Raw genomic sequence first — 22,754 nt, forward strand, 5'->3', positions numbered from 1 at the left:
AAGAGAGGGATGGCAGGCTCTCTGTTAAGAGTTCCTGGAATGTCTGACTTCTTTGGGGGCCAGAATGCCACTTGCTTTTGTACCAAAATTAATGACTTGATGAAGTCTGTGAATGAACTGTTGTGTTCAAAGTTATATTCCAAATAATACTTCAGGTATGTAAATGTTTCTATGCTGAGGATGCCCAGGTCCCTCACAGTAAACAGCCTAAGGGGGATTAAGCCTGCACCCAGCTAGGCTGCTCAGGGGAAGGACCAAGTTGGCTGGGATGTGGTCTCTGTAGGGTCTCACTGTGTAACTCATGCTGAGCAGAATATTTAACCAGCAATTTAATGATTTGGTTAGTCTCTAATGATTGCAAAATAGGGAAATTAATTAATCATGACTTGATAGAGGTTATTGATAAGTATAATCTTGTAAAGTATGAAGGGGGTAGGATGGGGTAGGGAAACAGTGTGGGGATGGTGATTCTGAAGCTTTGAAAAAAGTCAGGAAGTGCTGATCTTGTGCAAATCTGTGCCATTTCCCTGTCTGCAACAGAACTGCCTTCCCTTCTCTTGCTTCCCTCCCACCCCCCCAGCATGAAAATGTGCCACTGTGGCTCATGCCCTGGTCCTCCCTTCCGCTGTTTCTTTGTGAAACACAGAGCACTTCCCTTGTAAGGGCAGGAAGGCAGCACTAAGGGGCGTGAAGGGGAAAATATCTACAAAGATTAAATTCACATTAGGGGATGCGTGTTAGATTTTTTATTTTTCAGGCCGACAGAGGAGGGAAGTGAACATGGATAGTAGCCCCAAACCACAGGAAAAAAAAATGATGAACATCATTTATTTTTGTATTGTTTTCCTCCTCTCTCCAAAGCAAGATGATCACGAAAACTTTTCTAGCCCTGTACATTTAACAATTTGTTAAGAGGATAGATTTTATGTTATGTGGTTTTTAATATAATTTTTTAAAAGAGGAAACTCTCCTACTAAAAGGGAAACATCTGGATTGCCTGAGCATACCTTAGTTTGACAAGGAAGGCTGCTGGTGTAATAGACACCCAGTACATGGGAAGATCAAGGTGGTAGTCCTGTTTGAAAAATGTTCTGTGGCTAAACCAAACCACTAACAAGCTCATGAATAATTAGAAGATTATTATATAAATCAAACAATCATCTTCTGACCTATAATCTGGGTGACTGAAGGTAGCTTTGAAGCATATTGGCAATCTAAACCTGGATGCAGGTTCACTGTATCTATAAGATGAGTATCTTTAAGTAATACTCAACGTAAGTCCTTACTTAACACCTTAGCTAAAAAAAGAAAAAAAAAGGGATTCTTTTCTTGTATAATTAGCTCGATGTTATACTTAAAGATCTCCTAGGTTCCACTATTACATGGGAAAGGAAAATGAACTACTTTGAACGAAAGTTTCCATCATTTCATTACCGTTCAAAAGCCCTGTGATTGGGAGGTCTGTGTCTTCCTTCCATTCCCCATCCCACTCCCTCACTCCAAAGTGAATATAGTTCTTAAAATAAATTATCAAGCTCAAAAGACTGTGGTGCTCTATACTCATTTGATTTTCCCTGACCTGACTGAATCAAAAAATTTAATTTCAAGAACACCTGTAAGCCCAGCAGAACTGCTGAGTTCAATTATCATACTGGGTTTCTTTAAAGACACTGACTTTTCTTTTTGTATTCACTTTTTTTTTTTTTTTGGAGGAAAATGATTATGTCCCTGAAGCATTATTCATTATGCTTGGGAAAAAAAAGGCATCACGTATGACGAAAGGACACCTTTGCTTCACTTACCGAGAGGAGGTCCGTGTGTCATGAGTATGTCGATGCCCTCGGGGATAAGGTTCCACTTGTCCAGCAGAGACTGACCTCTGGGCAGGTTAAAGCCCCAACCATTAAACCACGGGGTCCTTTGGGGGAGATAATGCACATGGTATCAGGCCAGCAGAGCCACGTTTCCGCTCTACACTACTTCTCTCTCGCACATTCCCCCACGGTTTGCATTGCTCTCTTTTCTCTTTTTGATGGTTGGCCCTGGCAGCGGGATGCTTTTTTGTTGACTGCTTCAAAACCAATTCATTTGAAAGCAAGTGTGGAGCCTACAAATTGTTCAACTAGAAAAAGGCACAAGAGCCTTTACAGTGGAGACTTTCCCAGCGGACCTCTATCAAAATCTTAACAATGCTTTGTCTTCCCCCAAATCTCAGTGCTTCCCAAAGATGCCCAGACCAGATCCGAAGCATGTCCATTCTTCCTGTAGTGCCTGGGGGCTAAGAAATTCCATCAGTCCTCCTTCGTCCTCCCCATCACTGTGGAATGGCTTCACTAGAAAGATTCTTACTGAAATCCTTGGGGAAAAGGACGAGTGCTCTGAAGGCAGAAACCTCCACACATAGAGATGTTCTGAACATCCCGGACTGAGAATGCTGAAAATATGTTGGGTGGGGTGGGCGGGGGCTCTGAAAAGTGAGATGGGACACTGAACAGAAAGTCGGAGTGGAACCTTCCTCCGGTCACCAAAGGGAAGATTTCTGGGGACACCCCTGTTCACTCTGGACTCCAATCTCCTGACAGTGAATGTGAGCATTCCACCCTCTCGGGAACTTCTGCTCCAGGAATAAGTTTCTGAGATCGATGCTCTCCGTAGAAACGAATGGCGTCTTTGTCCATCCACTGAGCATTTCTAACTGGAGCTGAAAACTTCTCTACCATTTATAATAACGGGAGAATGATCAATTTTTCTCTACAAATACTACAGGATACATACATCACATCAGAACAAAACAGTTCCCAGTGCTGTCCTATTCCCAAACATCTAGATGTAACCATTATTTTTTGAAACCGACTCTCTTTGACCTGGAGGAAAATTCCAATTTGCTAGGGCGTACGCGTCAAAGACAAGTTGGTCAATATTCTGGCTAAGCCCAACTTTTCCCTTCAGCTTAAGTTGCCCCTTCCACGCCTACTGAGAGAGGTAACCCTGTGTACAAGGGCACCTGGTCTGTCACAGCTAATCAAACAGGGGGCATTATTATTTAAAGCCAATCACGGCCCAGACTAACCAGTGTCTTTCAAGACTCTGCACTCAGAAACACTAACCATCATTCATCTGGTGGTGGGCATGCATAGTCAAGGCCAGAGGTGAAAGGATGGCCCCTGAAAGCCATGTGAAAATCCACCTTACAGGTAAGAACCGCAGTTCCCACTGAGGTGCCTGAGAGAGTAAGTTCCAGAGATAAGAGACTGTGTGGCCTCAGCTAGAAAAAGAGAAACCAAGGAAGTACCTGACTTGGTCCCTAACCACTTTCCAAGTCCCTAAGCCATCCTCAGGAAGCTTACTTGTAATAACAATAGCTATATAACAACAGTAATCGTTATTATAGTTATTATTTATTGAGTGTTTGCTCTATGTCAAGGTACTATTCTAAGTACTTTATTTGTATTGACACACTGAAACCTCACAACCAGCTCATGAGGTGGGTGCTATTATTAACCACATTTTACAGATGAGGAAAATGAGGTACAGAGAGGTCAAGTAAATACAGCCAATAAACTGGACATAAACCCAAGCAGTTTGGTTCCAAAACCCAGACTCTTAACCTGCATGCAATTCCCCTTCTTATATACTACCTGAATTAACTTACTACTTGCCCTGAGTGAGCCCCCTCTGTACTCTTTCAAGTTTGAGTGTCTTATTGCTTGAAGCCAAATGAGCACTGGACTAGAATAATACAGGCATAAGATGCTGAAGTTCACACCAATGGTTTTTGCCTAGCCAGCTCTTTCCGCCTTCTTTTGGTAACAACATTTGAATTTCTTATGGAGTACCTTTCCCTCCGCCACTCAGTACATGTGCTCTGGTAAGGCTGACTCATCCCTGCTCAGAATGAAGCATGTATGGCCTCTCTGTGAGCAGTGATTGGTCTAGGGATGTGCATATGACCCAAGTTGGGCCAATGAGTGTCATCCTCAGGATTTTGCTGGTGCTACTTAAAGAGAAGTCATAGTTTCCTCTCTTTTCTATCTTGAGAACTACGTAAGCCTGCTACTGCCTGGGGGCTATCTCAGCCACCATGCGGATAGCTTGTGCTTGAGAAGCAAATCACCACAAAGAATGCCAAGCCAAGAAACAGAGTGCCTTGATGACCTTGTTGGACACGGGGAACCAGCTGTGCCTGAAGCCAGTCACATTTTTCTTCCAAGTATATAAGCCAGCAAAATCCTTTTCTTCTTATTAGCTTGAGTTAGATCCTATTTCTTGCAACCGAAAGAGTCCTAATATATACAGTTACTGTATTTAGTGTAGAAACGACCTATGTACCTATTGGCAATGATTACCCACCCCCCAGGATGTCCACGTCCTAATTCCCAGAACCTATAAATATATTACCTTACATGGCAAAGGTGGATTGAAAGTTTATTTGGGAGCTAATCAGCTGACCTTAAACTAGGGAGATTATCCTGGATTACCTAGGAGGACCCAGTGAAACCACAAGGTCCCTAAAAGTGGAGAAGGGAGGTAGAAGAGGAAATTAAAGAGGTGCAATGTAAGAAGGACTCAACCTGCTGTTGATGGCTTTGAAGAGGAAGGAAGAGGAGCATAAAGCCAAGGAACGTAGGCAGTGTCAAGAAGCTGGAAAAGGTAAGGAGAGAAAACAAATGCTCCCACAGAGCCTCCAGAAAGGAACACAGCCCTGCCGACACCCAGATTTCAGCCCAGTGAGACCCATGTCAGGTTTCTGACCAACAGATTGTGAGTAATATATGTGTCATTTTAGATGAATGGATAAAGAAGATGTGGTATATATACACAATGGAATACTACTCAGCCATAAAAAAGAATCAAATTTTGCCTTTTGCAGCAACATGGATGGACTTGGAGGGTCTAATGCTAAGTGAAATAAGTCAGACAGAGAAAGGCAAATACTGTATGATATCACTTATATGTGAAATCTAAAAGATGCAACAGACTAGTGAATTTAACAAAAAATAAGCAGACTCACCAGATATAGAGAACAAGCTAGTGGTTACGAGTGGAGAGAGGGGAGGAAGGAAGGGCAATATAGGGGTAGGGGAAGAAGAGGTACAAACTATTAGGTCTAAAATAAGCTACAAGGATATATTGTACAACACAGGGAATATAGCCAATATTTTATAATAACTATAAATGGAATATAACCTTCAACAATTGTGAACCACTATACTGTATGCCTGTATATATAATATTGTACAGCAACTAAACTTCAATTAAAAAATACATTAAAAAGTAAATATATGTTGATTTATGCCACTAAATTTGTGGTGATTTGTTACAGCAGCAATAGAAAACTAATACGGTATCTAAACTGTCTGAGCTGGTTATAAAATCCACGGACTGTGAGTGGCCTGAGTCTCACCTGGTACACAGCATGTGTTCAATCAACACAGCCCTTCCACAGCCACACTGTCTTGCTCAGCTAGGTGCAATGCTTTTGGTTTCCTCTGAGGAAACGGCAGCGCTCACTTTCTTATCCCAGTCTGTCAGGGATGCACCAGGCATCGTGGGTATGGGGGTGATGCCTCGTAGACCCTTTCAGAGCTTAATGAGTCAACCCTGTTCTCTCTTGCCTTCTAGGACTCCGGTCTGCAGGGTCTTAAACATTTTCATTAGACTCTAAAATAGAGTTTTCCCCGTTTGGGATACCCATCTTTCCCCTTTACTTTACAATAATAACCCTCTTTCAAGATTTGTTTTAAAAGTAAAAAGAAAAAAAAAAAAAGGCAAGTTCAGAACCCAACGAAGACTCAGTGAGCATTCTGGCATGAGACAGAGAAAAATAAGCAAAAACATCTGTTTTCCTAGATTTTGCAAACAAGCTTCTGGGCCTATGGTTCCTGTCTGAATGGCGAATAAAGGAGGGTTTGAAAGAGTCCCAAGCACACCTAAGTAGTTGGTACAATGAGGGGCTCTGATTTCACTGCCAGAGTCTGTCTGAGGGCAGTCAGCCCCTGAACCCCGAGGATATCCCAGGGGCTTCCAGAGTCAAAGAACGGGACTTATTTTTTTCACTCTTTCCAGTTTTCCCTCATAGAATTTTCTCTTGGAAACCTACAGCCCTATTCCCCCAGGAAATGCTCAGTTTTACAAGTGCTCTGTAAAAGATTAAGGCAGGTCCATGGTGTAGAGGTCCCTTAAATTTTATGTGGTTAATGTTAAGCCTGTGACAAAGCCCAGACATTTCCAAGTTAAGGGTAAACTTTGAAAATGTTGGGCTTTTCTTTTGACTCAAACCTGTATGTGCATGAGAGAGAGGTTAAGTTATACGAAAGCGAACATTTATTAAGTCCCTGATATGTTTTTACGTAGGGGTTTGGTTTTACATAGGCTATTACATTTAACTCCTCATAACAGTACTTGGGCTAGGTATTATCAGCTCTGTTTTCAGATAAAAAACCTGAAGATCAGTGATATCAAGTAATTTGTTCACTTTCCTAGGATTAGTAAGTGGCAGAACCGAGATCTGAACCCAGATCTGCTGGCTGCAAAGCCGGTGTTCTTTCTTTGCACAATACTGAACTAAAACCTTCCAGCCCAGTTTTGGTTTTGGCTCTCACATACATAAAGTAAACAGGGCTGATCCATACCGTCTCTGAGGCTGTGCACTGTGCAACTCCAGAGGGCTCCACGGCATTGTGTGATGGAGGTGGCTCTTAGTGAAAATGCAGTGTGAATTCAACAATGCTAGTACGGCTTCTCTGGGATGCTTTCTGTTCCTCTAGATCCCCTAGATCAGGCCTTTTCCATAATACAGTGACCAGGAAATGGGAAAAGCAGCCCAGTGATGGGCTCCAGAATTATCCCAGCATGGTGTAATAATGGGGCATACAGAAATGGGAGACCCATGTGCTAATTTGCATTCTGGCATCAATTCGCTAATGCACAAGACCCTTGGATAAGAGAAGGTCCTCAGTGGGCCAGTTTCCTCATCTGAGCAAAGAATGAATGGGTGGATGCGATTACGGGAGTTCAGGATTGCTTTTAGGCTGCAGAAATCTTATGCAGAAGCCCCAGACCCAAAGCAGGTATGGGCAGGGGTGTTTCTTGCCAGGGGATGGGGAGGAAGGGGCTCTGAACCTGTTCACTCACTCAGCCCCCTCCTCCTTTCTGACCTACGCCTCTGAACACAGCTGGCAAAACCTGACACTTGATAATCTTTCTGTGATCTAGAAATCCCCAAATTCTGTCATTCTGTGCAGGCTATCAACGTTCTGAGTAAATGCTGTGAATTGCTCTCAATGAATTACCTAAATTGCCTGTAAAGGACCAAGTCCAGTGTGGGAGGAATAGCTGCACAGAGCAGAGACCGATTGTGTCAGCATCAATGAATAATGCTTTATCCAGTTGAGTTTCAACCTGAAACACGAAACCCCAGCAGTGAGCCCCCCAGGAGTTCACTGGAAAACGTGTGCACAGCCAACCTCCCGAGCCCCACAATGAGTTTTGTTCTGTAGCAGTGGGGAGGCGAGGGGGGAAAGGAGGAGGAGGGAGGAATCCAAGGGAACAATGTCTACTGCCTTGGCCAAGGACTTAATAATTAGCTGTGACTAACAAATGCCACATGGGAACCGACTTGTAAGAAAATGTCCCACAAAGCACCCTATTGCCAGTGGGCCAATCCGAGCCCACGACCGCCCCTCTTAGACAGGGATTAGAAAATCCTGGAAGGAAGGGGAGTACTTCAGCTGCCTGAAGCCAGTGGACCGAAGACTCAGATGGATGGAAGCTGGGGATGCTTTCAAGGCGCCCTCCCCCTTATTCTCAGAATTAGAGGCACTTGGCCTCTCGGGGCTGAGAGTCCAGGGGCAGGTGCTGCGGGAGTTCACATAGGCAGAACTTGTTCCAAACAATGTCAATACAAAACAGGTTTGCTCTCTGGAAGCACGCTGAGATTAAATCACTGCAAAGGTCATCTGTGTTTGCCGTACACAATGCTGTGGTGTGGGCGGAAGGGAGCTGCCGGAGCATAAATCCCAGGTTTGGACAGGTGAATGGCCGTTCACTCCCCGACCAACTTCGGTGGGGGCTGGGTGCACCCCAGGAAAGCAGGATTTGGAAATGAGCTATTGGTACTTGTTCAGCTCAGATGGGCTACTCAGGGTCACTGCCCTGGTGTTGGTCAGTGCCGACAAATTCCCCATGGACCCTGGGTCCTGGGCGGACTGCATCACAAAGACTTGGGATTCTTCTGAATACAGTCTCCTGGGTGCCCGCTGCAGAGATTAGGGCTTGGGATTCTGCATGAAAGCTGTGAAGAGGACAAGTGCAAGCTCACGAACACCCAGACTTAATTAAAGGGCTGGCGCGTTGCCTGTGCCACTTAAAACTACGAGAACCTGGGGGTTTTGTAAAAGTTAGCCATTCTTGTTTTGGAGGCAGTGGGTACGAGTATGTATTATGAGTCAAACAGACCCATGTTCAGTAGGGCGGCTACTTACTGGCTTCTCTGATCCTCAGTCTCCTCATCCTTCAAAAAGAAGCAGAAGGGCTTCCCTGGTGGCGCAGTGGTTGAGGGTCCGCCTGCCGATGCAGGGGACACGGGTTCGTGCCCCGGCCCGGGAGGATCCCACATGCCGCCGAGCGGCTGGGCCCGTGAGCCATGGCTGCGCGTCCGGAGCCTGTGCTCCGCAACGGGAGAGGCCACAGCAGTGAGAGGCCCGCGTACCGCGAAAAAAAAAAAAAAAGCAGAATATCCACCCACGTGGATAAAGTGAGATAATGAGATAATTTATGTAAAACTTTTGGCAGAGAACTGCCATAGAGTATTAATGTGCAGCTTCTAATTTATATATGATATACATTGGCAGTGTGTGTGTGTGTGTGTGTATATATACACACACACACACACACACACACACACACACACACAAAATTGCTCATGTTATTATTTTCTCTCTAGAATTTCTCAAGCTATGGCTCATCAAATCATAGACCCTGCTGCTCCAGACTCTGGAAAAGTCCCCAGTGCATAGGCAAGCATTACTAGATGGCTAGATAGAGCCTGATTTCCTCCGGCTGATTACTTATTAAAAGGCACTTCCTCAGCTCACTTCTGAGTGGAAGTTTTTCAGAAAGGCACTCACTCCCTCGCCTGCCGGCTGGCTCAGTCTTGCATAGATAATCCTGTGGAATGTGAGAGCACAAGGTGAAACGGTTAGTCAAGGCTGCTTAGCCGGCAAGTACAGGTGGCTAGATTTTGACAGGATTTTAAATTGGGGAAGTTCAAGGAAGGGGTTCGCTTTGGGTCCTTGGAATATTTATAATAGGGGGCTCAGAGAGGTTCACTGGAGGAATCGACACACTACTGATTAAAGCCATCACCACCGCCTGGCACCTCTGTGAAGCAAAATTCAGAAACCAGGAGCCAGTTTCCACAATCCCTTTCTTTTCTAAATGGTGGTGCTTCAGAATTGCAACCTCTTCCACGCCCGGCACTGCCAGCCGCCATCGGCCCCTCTCCGACTACACATCACACCAGGTCCAAGGGAAGCTAATTTAACCACCGCTGGTTAAAATCACACCGCACTTCACAGCGCCTTTCACATGCCATGAAGCTGTCATGATAATTCTTGATCTCTGGCTCACCTGACAGCTCAGCCCTCCCTTGACTGCAAAGCTTCCCGTCAGTTAGAAATAGCAGTTTCCCTGGCACCAGATGTGTCATCCTGAATATCCAGATGAAAGGCAGACACCTGCCCAGCTCCCCTCCTTGCTTCCCTTTCTCTCCATAGCTCTGGAGTTTGTTTAAGAAGCCAGCCTTCTCCCTCCCCAAGTCCCTCCACTTGGCAGCCTGGAAGTTACTCTTCCATGCAATTAAAAGGCTGTCTTGCATTAGCCCACGGAAGAACGTCACATCTTGTGCAGCAAAGAGACGCACATGGTAATTGACATCACTAGGAGAGAGATGAAAAGCTTAACTTCAGGGCAAGATTGACACCTCTGGGCAGCTGCCTGGGAAGCCTGCCTTACCCAAACCAGGATTCAGCTGCCTCCAAAGGGCAGTGCTGGCTTCTCTCACACCAGCTGTCTAGTCCCATCACTTCACTATGGCTTTGTAGCTTGGTCTTTCATTATAAGGTCCTTGGGATGAAAAGAAATCCTGTTTTGATAAAGGGAAGGCCTGGTTGAATAATACGGTCTGCTGCCATAGACAGGATAGGAACAAATCATACCCAAGGTAGTCACCTGAGGCCCATGAGCTACAAATAGGGGTTTCGTAAACCAAGGCAGCACACACCGCTGTCTTTACAAACACGCCGACGGTGTCCCCTTTTTGTAACTAATAAGGAGCAAGTGTTGGAATTAAGCCTCTGTTACCCATTTTCCTCTCTTGCTGGAAAGGAGATGGTGTAAGCAGAGTTTGCTTTAGGAGCCAAGAAAAAAAAAAAAAAACAACAAACCACCCTGACCTGTTTTTGAACTTGGTGTGCCCTGAATTATTAAAAATAATGTTACAGCATTTGCCTGGTCCTCCCAAGCATACCTGCCTTTAATCTTATAAACAAGTTCACAGCACGAAGCGAAAGATTTCCAATAGGTTTCCTTCCCATAGGCTTGTGAGGGAGACTATTCCTATCCATCATGCAAAGAGCCTGACAGGGGAGAGGAAAGACCATGGCAGGACTTCTGTCTTCGTGGGCAGGTGAAGTGGACTTGGGGTTATGCCCTGGTGCTTCCAGAAATGGCTCTTTGTTTTGTGGCCGAGGAAATCAGAGGACCAGGTAGGTACCAGGGTACCCTGACCAGGATGGGCCTTGATCTGAGCAGCCCTCAATGGGACCTGCATTGATTGATATCTAATCCCCAGCAGGGAGAATTCCTCAAAGAGGGACATCACGGCCAAGTTTGAAAGGAAAAGAAGGCTCAATGGGTGGAGAGGAGTAGAAAAAAGAAAAGCAGTATTCATCTTTTTGTCCACTAACATTTATTGTGGTAAAATATATATAACAAAATTTAATATCCTAACCGTTTTAAGTGTATAATTCAGTGGCATTAAGTACATTCATAATGTTGTACAACCATCACCACTATCCATCTCCTGAACCTTTTCACATCCCTGATAGAAACTCTGTACCCATTGACAATAGCTCTCCATCTCTCCCTCCCCTCAGCCCCTGGCAACCACCATTTTATTTTCTGTCTCCATAAATATGACCACTCCAGGTACCCCATGTAAGTGGAATCTTACCATATTTGTTCTTTTGGGTCTGGTTTATTTTGCTTAGCATAATATGTTCAAGATTCATCCATGCTGTAGCATGTATCAGAAATTCATTCCTTTGTGTGGCTGAAAAATATTCCACTGTATTCCACTGTATGGGCATACAACATTCACTTTTTTTTCATCTAAGGTTTCTGTAAGTCTAGGATGTGCCAGGCACTAAGCTTGGCCATAAGGCATCATGGATGATGAGTCTGAGACCCTTCCTTCAGGAGGTACACAGGTACTGGGTTGAAAGCTCAGAGGATGAGATCAGTATGGTTCTTCTGGGGCATTTAATCATTCCACAGACATGACCTGGATGCCTGTTATGAGCTGGGTTCTAGCAAGGTCATTGCTAGGAATACAAAATTGAATACAGTTTCCAGGATAAACCCACAGCTCACCATTTCATAGGTAAAGGTGCACTGGACAGAAGTCTTTAAATGCTGGCCTTCATTCCAAAATAACCTAATTTCCAAAGAGCTTGGGGAACATCAAAATGATCTGAGAATGAACCCAGCAATTCCAAGTGCAGACTGGATAGGAGGTGACCTGGGGTACAGCTGGCAGGAATCTGGGGGGAGGTCTCCTTCCACGTCCTCCTGCACACTCCTTAAGAAAGCTCTGCAGCCAACACCAGGACCATGAAACACAGAACCACATCCTACTAGACAATAAGCCTGAGAGGGCAGCGTGCGTCACATGCCTGGCTGGCTCTAAAGCATGGGACAAACAGGACAGGGAAGGAGGCAGGAAGATTGCCAGGTACTCAGCAAACTCAGCAGAGAGCACCTGCCCCCACCCCTACCCTGTAGACATGTCACAGAAACCTAGCCAGAAGACAGTCTTTTTCTAACTTAGATTTCCCAAGAGAGTAAGAAAAAGAGGAAAGGTGGGTTCAGGATTAGCTGGATTTGATCTTGTTACACAGTGAACTCTTAAGAATTGATGTTGACAGCAGGGATGGACTGATAAAATCTCTGCCCCGAAATAGGGGATAATACAATATTTTATTATGTTTAGTTTAGTTTAGAATGTGCCTGTGTTGAGCGTGTGTTGTCACACATTTATTTTGCTAATGCTGGTTTCTTTTTATACAATTTCATATTTGGGGGGACCAGGGGGAGGACTGCAAGGGTAAGAAAGCCTGCTCCTGAAAAAATAGACCCAAAGAGAATAAGTGATAAGTGGACCATAAAATACTAGGCAGCCAGTCATTAAACGTAACAAGGAAGACTGGAAGTTCAATGACTTTGGCCTGGTTCACCACCGTGCCCCTAGCACCTGGCACAGAGCAGATGCTTAAGAATTTGTCAGTTGAACTGACTAAGAGTGAGTGTTCATGAAGAGTTTGTAACTTCATGAGAAAATGTGCATTCCATGATGGTTAGTGGAAAAGCCAATTTGCAGACCAGTATGAACGCAAGGATGTAAAAAATGCTTAGAAAAAAGAAAGCAATCAAGCTGCTGAATGGTTACCTCAGGGGTGGGAGGAGAACCAGGAGTGATTTTTTTCCCTTCTTTCTAATTGTCTATTATTCTCTACTTTTTCTATACTGACCACCTATAATTTGGAAAAAATTTATCCAGTGTAAAAATCTCCATGCAGTCAAATGCAACTTGAGCATGGATGGAGAAATTTGGAGGATTCCTTATCTACTTAGACTTCAAAGCAGTTTCTTCCAGCGGGTGAAGAAACTGGTGGATTTGGGGGACTTGAGCTCAGGAAGCTGAGGTACGGCTTGCCTTCTTTCTCTCCCCTCCCCATTACCATTTGTGGGGACAGAAAGTCGTCCTGAGCAGCAGAGTCTTTTATTCATTCAAGTAATTCAATACACATTTACTGAGTCTGCTACATGCCAGGCACCAGTCTGCTGGGGGTGGTTCATCTTACTGAGGGATTTCAGTTTCACTGTAGATAACATTATATAGCTGCATAGTACTTTACTCATTACAAATAATTTTCACATTTATTAGTTCACAATGACCCCCAAGTGGTGGGCAAGGTATTAATTATAGAGAAAACGGTATACAGAAATAGGAATTTTAGTAACTTGCACAAGGTCACCTACAGCTGAGGTGGCATGGACATAATTCTGTAGTCCAATGATTTCAAATGAACAGTTAAAAGTTAGACAGGTCTAGGTTCAAATTCTGACTATTTTCCAGTCAGCAATGTGACCTTGGGCAAGTTCATGCGTCTGATCTCAGTTTTCTCAACTATTCAGTGGAGATAATAGGACCACACACACAGGTTTGTTGTGAGGACTGACTGTGATCATGTATGTAATGCATTTCCCAGAGTGTTTGCCCTATATTAAGAATTCAATGTGGGACTTCCCTGGTGGCGCAGTAGTTAAGAATCCACCTGCCAATGCAGGGGACACGGGTTTGATATCTGGTCCGGGAAGATCCCACATGCCATGGATCAACTAAGCCCGTGACTACTGAGCCTGTGCTCTAGAGCCTGTGAGCCACAACTGTTGAAGCCCGCGGCGCCACAACTACTGAAGCCCACGCGCCTAGAGCCCGTGCTCCACAAGAGAAGTCACGGCAATGAGCAGCCCGCGCACCGCAACGAAGAGTAGCCCCCGCTTGCCGCAACTAGAGAAAGCCTGCGCGCAGCAACGAAGACACAACGCAGCCAAAAATAAATAAATAAATTTATTTTTTTTTTAAAAAAGAATTCAATGTTAGCTCTTGTTTCATCATTATGAATGTTAATATCATTATAAATATTAATATCACCAACCCTTAGGTGTTTGTTCCCTAATTTATCTTCTTCGTACCCTCACAAAGTGTACCTTCTCTCTCCATTTCTCAGATTTAGAATGTAGATACCAAAGAACTGAGCGGATCTATCGCAAAGCAGTGAGTGACGGCATCTGGATACAGGTGGACCAGCCTCGGATAAGGAACGGGAAGGCACTGACTTGGCGTTAGAAGACCTGGGTGCTAGTCTAGGCTCTTCCAACTTACTTGCTACAAAACCTTGAGCAAGTAACGTCTCCGATCTCCTGTTTCCTTAACTGTGCAAGGGGGATAAGGATTTCGATGAAACTTGCAAGCTTGTCACACAAATGCCTACATAAACGAGTTTGCAACTATACAAAAAGTGCCTTCTGATGAAGTGCCTTCGAATTCCCATATCACTGCTGTCTGTGTTGCCTGCTTGTGCTGTTTGAAAATCTCAGAAGGTCCAGAATAAGTGACAAGTAGGTCAGATGTATGTTAAAGTGCTGGCCTCCATTTATCTACCATTTTGGCTCTAAACGACTTTTTTCAGTCCAGACCGATTTAGTAAAGTGAGGAAACTGTGGCTGCAAACTGGCAGGACACATAATCAGAGGAATGAGTGAGAGTTTAAGCTGCCCCTTCAATTCAGAGGTTAAAGCGAGCAGACAGACCCCGGTGTCTCTGTCGCTGTGTGCCAGCCAACCATGTATTATTAATTGGGCTCAGCAAACGTTATCGAGCACCTTCCACTGCAAGGCTCTGGCAAGGCCTCCAGGGATCTAAATACAATGCAAGACCATCCCAACCTGCCATCTGGTAGGGATAACGAGATAGTCACCAGCAAAACTGTTCTCCCCATCTCGGCCCATTAAAATTCTACTGAGCCCTTAAGGCTTGTTATTTTCCCTAAGAAGCTTTCCCTGATCCCCTCAGCACTTTCTCTAATCATCATTTGTGGAATTTCTCATACTATGCGTTATTCCTGGCTTGTGTGTGTACGTGTGTGTGTTGAACTTATTTCCTACCTCATTCCAACAAGCCTGTGAGTCAAAGTTGTGCTATGAATATGCCTACGTTCCCCAATGGATTGTAAGCCGTGTCCTATTTATATTGGGGACCCTGAGATCTAGCACCGTGCATGGTACATGACAGATGTCAAGAAAATATTCATAGTAATGACAAAAGCAAGAAGAGTTTAGAATAAGTACCCAAGGGAGTGATCCAGATAATAAGTGTGTCTGGAGGTTAGAGTAGGGCAAGCTAGATTAAGGTTTGGGTTTTTAAAAAACAAAGGCCACTTAAAAATACTGGATTGGGACTTTCCTGGTGGTCTAGTGGGTAGGACTCCACACTCCCAAATGCAGGGGGCCCAGGTTCTATCCCTGGTCTGGGAACTAGATCCTGCATGTATTCCGCAACTAAGAGTCTGCAAGCCATAACTAAAGATCCTGCATGCTGCAACGAAGATCTCTCGTGCCACAACTAAGACCTGGAGCAGCCTAAATAGATAAATATTAAACAAAAAATACTGGGTTATAAATCTCACAGATCTGTGTTGCCAAATACGCCAGCTACCATGTGGCTACTGAACACTGGAAATGTGGCCAGTGTGAATAGACATGTACCATCAGTGTGATATTTCACTGTATTTTGGATACTTCACACAAAAAAGGATGGAGAATTATCATAATTTTTATATTGGTTACATGTTTAAATGATAACATTTGGATGTACTGGGCTAAAGAAAATATATTATTAAAATGAATTTTTTTCGCTATCTAATGAAGCTACCAGAAAATTTAAAATTACATATATGGTTCATTCTATATTTGTATTGGACAATGCTAGCACAGGCCATACAAATGTTTGTACTATGATTCAGTAATCCCTATTTAGGGATTAGATCCTAATGAAATAATCTAAAAGTAAGTATAAATGCCGCATACAAAGTTGTTCACCTCACTGTTACTTATAAGAGCAAAATATTGGAAGCAAGTATATCCAAAACTCTGTATAAACTTAAGAATGGTTAAGAAAGACAATCATATATGGAAATGTATAACAGGTGAGGTGGCCGTCTGAAGCAGGTACCTAAGCTTTCCTGGGATGAGCAATGACTGGGAAAAATGTGAAGAAAAACAAGAAAGCTATTTTGGTCAGAATGGTATGGATTTTTCCTCGGGTTCCCAAGCTTTCTTGGATTTTTACTGTAAAAAAGCAGAATGGAGATCAGCATCTCTGGCGAGCCTCTGGTCCTGAACAGGTCTATACTGTTGTCTCAAAGAGGAACCGGACAGTGCTTAACAGCTTTGCTCTGGAGTCAGATCTGTGTCTGAAACGGTGCTAACACCTCCCGCCGCACCTCTCTGAGTCTTAGTTTGCCCATCTGTAGAATGGAAATAATTATAGTATCTACCTCATCGATAAGTGGCTGAGAAATAAATAAAATAATCCATGTAAAGTTCTTCACAGGGTGTCTTGTACACAATAAGCACTAAATAAATGCTGACTCTATTATTATTATTGTAAAAATTAGAGGAAGAGCACGACATAGTTGAGCAGGATGGCAAAGCAGAAGGGTGGAACCTGCGTGCTCTTAACACTCCATTCTGGTTGTACTGGGTCACTTCTTTTCAGTCTCTAGAATCTTTTATAGCCATTGAATTTACTCAGCCAAGGTCTCTTCTTCGTTTTTAATGCCTTGAAGGCTGATGAGATTATAAATGTTCTATATAACGTGAAATAATTTAACCAGAGAATTACTTAGATCTGCTCTCTCTCACTCAGCAGCATAACTCCTGTCAAAAGCCAGGCTGTACTCTCAAGCAAATTGCACTTTTTTCCCTCCAGCATGTTATTCATTCAGTTCCAATCTACTTAGAATATTAAACACAATTTATCAATCTCCAGGTGACCTTCTATTAGTCATGAACAAACTAGGTCCATTGTTTTGTTGTTTCTTTTTCTTTTTTTTTTTTTTCTTGCGGTGCGCGGGCCTCTCACCGTTGTGGCCTCTCCCGTTGCAGAGCACAGGCTCCGGACATACAGGCTCCGGACACACAGGCTCAGCGGCCATGGCTCACGGGCCCAGCCGCTCCGCGGCAGGTGGGATCCTCCCGGACCGGGGCACGAACCCGTGTCCCCTGCCTCGGCAGGCGGACTCCCAACCGCTGCGCCACCAGGGAAGCCCTGTTTTGTTGTTTCTTAAAGAGTTTCTGATGAAGTCAAGAAATCTAGAAAAAGAAACATTTCATTTTTCTGATACTCCGTTCTGCTCTTTCTCTAATAAGGGACAAAGCAAGTTTGCCTAAAAAACAGACTTTGTCTTATAAATAGAACATTGTTCAAGGTTTTCTAGAGGCGTCTGCTAAAAATAAAGAGAGTTACAGTTTACTTCTTTATAGCTTTCAAAACAAAATAAAACAAAACGCAAAAGCCTGAGCTTAACTAAATGTGTTATATTTCTATTTTGAAAGGCATCTTTATGTGAGCCAGGCCTGATTTCTTGAAACGAATTTCCTCAGAAATTAGATTTCCTATGTTTATACAAGGTGTGCCTATGTAAAGCAATGACACCAAAGTGGTTTTTATTTTCAGACACAATAGTGTTTCGTTTTGTTTTAAACACCTGCCCCGGAATGAATACAACTGAATGTTATACTTCCATCCTATACAGTACTCACACAAGTCCTCTTTCAAAATTGCTCACTTTGAAGAGTACAATAAAGATTTTGATATATAAATTCTAGGTTATCTGCTCACATCTTGACAGCATTACTTTGAAGCTGAACCCACTGGTCCCCAAATTGTGAACGGACTGTGTTCTAAACTGTTTCCAGGTAGCCTGGTTGGAACTTAAGTGTCGTGGCGTTGTGGAAACAATGCCACGTTCCCAGGCAAGACCCTGGGAGTCAAGCTAACTCATGACTAACAGACAATGACACAGACAATGCTAAGAGCTCCATCACTGCTTAGAACAACGTGAACTTGGAAAAAAGACTACTTTTCAGCTCTGGATGCTAGGGATTCATTTGTCCTTGCCCTGGTGGGATGGGGACTCCCCAGTCCCCAGTTTGGTGGTGGCTCTGGGGCCAGGGCCAGAGACTATGAGTTAGACAGAAGTGAACTGAGGTTTCCTGGTGTAACTTTCCAGGGCAGTATTTTCCATACTATGTCCAATAGAGCTGATTCGCTGAGAGTGTTCTGGATCACAAAGGGTTTAGGGTTAAGTAAGTTTGAGAAATGCTACTGCTTTCCCCCTCCACTTTGGGGCTGTAACGTGAACGCTGCCATAGTAGCTCCAAGAAACCAAGCAGGTGAGAAATGTTTATATAACCGAACATGTTCCAAACATATCAGGCCCCTATGAATCCTGTCCCATTTTTTTCTATGATGCCTATTAATAATAGCTAACATTTATTTAAAGCTAACGATGTGGGAAGAAGGTACTGTTCTAAGCACTTCACATGCATGAACTCACTTAATGCCCATACATCCAACCCTTTGAGGTGGAGGCTAAGATTAACTTTATTTTATGGATGTGGAAACTGAGGCAAAGAGAGGTGACAGATTCCCAAAGTCACACAGAGACCCGTGTTTAATGACCATGCCAAATCAACCCTGGAAACCAATCTCCTTGAAAGTCCTTTTTCGAAACACTGTCCAAGGGGCAGGTCCAGGCTGCCTCATTTGGCCCGTCACCCCTTTCCTTTCTTATATTAGTCCCTCACTCACATTAGTCCCAGGCCATGAGTCTTTAAAAAGCTGGATTTGGAAATCTTCTAAGGGTTACAAGTTTCCCTCTTTTGCAGCAGAGACAGACAAAGTCTAACAATGGGTCTTTATTCACAAAAGAGATCCATGCTTCAGAGAAAATCAGGTTAACTTTATCCTGGTGTATTAGCTTCCTACTGCTGCTGTAACAGATTACTGCAAACTTATAACAACACACATTTATTATCTCACAGTTCTGGGAGTCAGAAGTCCAAAATCATTCTCATCTGACTAAAATCAAGGTATTGGCATGGCTGACTTTTTCCTGGACGCTCTAGGGGAGAATCCATTTCTTGGCCTTTTCTCGCTTCTAGAGGCCACCTGCATTCTTTGGTTCCTGGCCCTGTTGCACTCCGACCTCTGCTTTTGCAGTCACATCTTCTCCCAGTCTGACCTTCCTGCTTCTCTCTGGTAAAGACCCTTGTGATGATACTGAGCCCCCCAAGATAATCCAGGATAATCTCCCCAGCTCACTATCCTTGATATAATCACATCTACAAAATCAATTTTGCTATTGTAAGGTGACATTCACAAGTTTTGGGGATTAGGATGTGGACATCTTTGGGGGGCCCTTAGTCTGCCTACCGTATGTCTGCCTACCATACTGGCACTGCACTGCTGGGGAATTGAAGAGGAAAATGGGGACCTGGAATTGGCAGGCGGTGGGAGGGAGGAGATGGAGATTCCTTTGGGGCCCCGAGCTCCTGCTACAGGGGAAGGGGGAAGAGACAAGGTCATGGGGCTTCTCCCTTCCTCACCTGCCCCCTTCAACATCACCAGCTCAGCTATGATGGCCCCTGAATAGCAGAGGAGAGATGAAAAAGGAAGGCAGAGCTGCACTTCCCAAGCAGGTGCGTGTTTATCCCCAGGGGACCGGGTTCTATGTTGGGAACACCTGAATCCATAGACCATCCTGATTTATCATTCTGGAGCAATAATTTTCCTTAAAGATGTTGAGATTTTCAAAATTGAAATCACTTTTTTCAGAATATGACAAGCACAGGCATATTTTTGGTTCTGCTTAAATACAACACTTTAAAAATCTTGCTGGTTTTCAGAGTGTATGAGATAACACCATCAACCTCAGTGGTACTAGGGATGTTTAAAGAAATACCAATTCAGTGCTTGGATCAGGGCCTGACACATAGGAAGCTCTGGTGGCGCAGTGGTTAAGAATCCACCTGCCAATGCAGGGGACACTGGTTCGATCCCTGGTCCAGGAAGATCCCACATGCCGCGGAGCAACTAAGCCCATGTGCCACAACTACTGAGCCTGTGCCCTAGAGCCCACAAGCCACAACTACTGAGCCTGCGTGCCACAACTACTGAAGCCCGCGCGCCTACAGCCCGTGCTCCGCAATGAGAGAAGCCACTGCAATGAGAAGACCACGGACCACAACGAAGAGTAGCCCCTGCTCACCACAACTAGAGAAAGCCCGCGCGCAGCAACAAAGATCCAACGCAGCCCAAAATATAATAATAATAAAATAAATAAATAAATAAGTTTATTTTTTTAAAAAGTGTTACAATTCGATGTGATTGTTGTTACTCCAGTACCAAAACAATAAGACAGTCATCTGCCAGGTGCTTTCAATACACTGCCTCTTTGTAGCCTCACAACAATGAGATACAACTGCTACTTTTTCTGTTTGACAGAGGATCAGATGAGGCGAGGTCTACAGTGTTTAAATCACTCCATAGGGTCACACATCTGACTGGTAAAGTCAGGATCCCGACTCTCCCTCCAGAGCCCACAGTTTCGGCATTTGCATCTCTCCTTCAAATCTGCTGCTCTGGTTCCTCTGGGGCCAGCAGAGCATGTCACAACCACGAGTTAAATCAGAATTACAAGAGCCTCCGTGTGAGTTCCTAAGGGGCTCTTGTTTGTAGGCTTTCTGAGTTAGTAATTCTGCAAAGAACACACTTCTGTGTACTTCCCTGTTGGTGCCAGTGTCTTAGAGGATGAGGGAACCAGAACTGGTATCCCTCCACTCTTCTCAGGTCACCTTTCCTCTCCAGTGACATACCATCTCCTGTGAGAAATGGCCCCAGCCTCTAGCTAGTCAAATCCCTTCTTCTCAAAGCCTTTTCATGAACAGTGTCAAAAGTGGCACTGTCTGACTTTTTCAACAAGTGGAAATTTCCAAGCATTAGAGTTTTGCTCGCTTTCCCTAAAACAAAAAGCTTTGAGCCAGTCGTGGCAGTGATGGTCAATCACAGTGGCTCTACATTTGGAAGAATACCTAGTATACACACATTTGGGCTCCTTTTGAGGATGCTGGCTAAGAACACCACAGGGAGAAGGAGGGGAAAACGTATTTCCCCCAAACCACCACAACGCTGAAGGACAGGAAGTTTGCAAGCCCAGGAGCGGTGACGCCCAGCTGGCCAGCACAGCCTGCCTGCACATCATTCCTTTCTCTTCCCCAGACTGGAGTTTCTCTGGGTTTTGTGAGCTAGAAGTAACTGGGGGTTTGAATTTCCAGCTTTGTCTTTACCAACAACTGTCAAAGTCCCTATGTTAATCCACGTGGGATCAATCTGGAGATCTGGTCTCAAGTCAGCCTGTCTATAAACTTCATGTTTTTCTCCTGACAAGATAACAGGACAGGGGAGCTCAGGAAAGCATGTCCAGCATAGCACTGTAGCAAAACACTCCAGGCAGGGACCAAGAGACCTGGGTTTTAAACCTGCCTCTGAACGATAATCGGCTGTGTCACCTGAGGTCAGCTGCTAAATCCTTGTATGCAGCGTTCCTTCATCTGCCCATCAGTGGGTAGAAGGCTGAGGTTCGGCATATCATTTTTTTCACCGTCTGACAATGTAATCTGCCAACCTGAGAGCACAGAGCTTGCTCTATCAATTACTTAATTTTCTTTCGTGTCTGTCTCACTCTCTTAAGCTGTCAGCTCTATGAGGGGAGGCATTTCTGTCTTTGCTGTATTTCCAACAGTGCCTGCCCCTTATTAGATCCTTGAGAATTATTTATGGAATGCAAGAAAAAAGTCTGGAGAGGGAGCATGGTGTAGTGCCGTGGTTTTCAAACTTTAGGTTGCATCAGAATCGCCTGAAAGGCCCATTTCAAAGTTGAGCAGGGGTCTAGGGTGGGGCCTGAGAATGTGCATTTTCCAACAAGGTCCCAGGGGCTGCTGCTTGTTCTGTGGGTTCTGAGACCTACTGGTGTTATGGGAAAGAGCTGGCTTCTGTGGCAGGCCTCCTTCATCCCAATCCTGGCTGTCGGCTTCTTTCACCTCTCTGAATATCAGCTTCTTCCTTGTAAAAATGCAGATACCAACAAGAACCAACCTCACAAGATTCCTGTAGGTAAAATACTTCCAACAGGGCCTGGTATTTCAAAAAACCTTGTGTTTGCTAGTATTATCGGGAGATTTTTTCTCTCCTGCTTTGATGTTTTAGTCTGTATTTATATTCGTTCTTCCAACAACAAAACGAGGATACATAATTCGGAAATCCTGGTTCTTACCTCAATAGTTATTCTGTACGCTACTAGGGACCAGCTTTTCCCCGTTAAGATCTATATGGATTTGGACCTATGCTGAGTAACAGAAAGAGATTTCTCACTTAAGAAGTCAATGTACCTTTAGCCTTTTAAGGTGAGTACCTATATTTCCCAAACCAGGCAACATCTAGGTTCCAGCGATAAATAAAGAGGTCACCTTCTGCCTAGAGAGAGTGGCCATGACGGTCATCTCTGGATGGTCAAGGCCATGATGGATATCACCTTTCTGAGACCGCCTGGGCTGGCTGTGGGAGGTACAGAGAACTTCCTCTATTTAAGCTGGAGGAAATTAAAACAACAATCAGATTTAAGTGGCCTCTATCAGGAAATTAACTTTAATGGATACTGTCATCACCAGGCCTACCTCAGAGTTGCTGGGCTCACAACGTTGGGATGCAATAAAAAACCAGGCCTGGGGCTTCCCTGGTGGCGCAGTGGTTGAGAGTCCGCCTGCCGATGCAGGGGACGCAGGTTCGT

General features: G+C 44.3%; 1 protein-coding gene across 1 annotated transcript in view; it reads right to left on the reverse strand.

Annotated features, from left to right (window-relative positions):
- The window catches only part of MPPED2 (metallophosphoesterase domain containing 2), a 177,531-nt gene that overhangs the window by 4,832 nt on the left and 149,945 nt on the right, over window positions 1-22,754 (reverse strand). Inside the window, exon 5 of the mRNA XM_024118515.3 lies at window positions 1,803-1,918. Within this exon, the coding sequence (XP_023974283.1) occupies window positions 1,803-1,918 (116 nt within the window). The remainder of the gene's footprint in view (window positions 1-1,802; window positions 1,919-22,754) is intronic.

This window comes from Physeter macrocephalus, chromosome 16 (assembly GCF_002837175.3).
Source record: "Physeter macrocephalus isolate SW-GA chromosome 16, ASM283717v5, whole genome shotgun sequence".
In the NCBI taxonomy this organism is placed as follows: Eukaryota; Metazoa; Chordata; class Mammalia; order Artiodactyla; family Physeteridae; genus Physeter; species Physeter macrocephalus.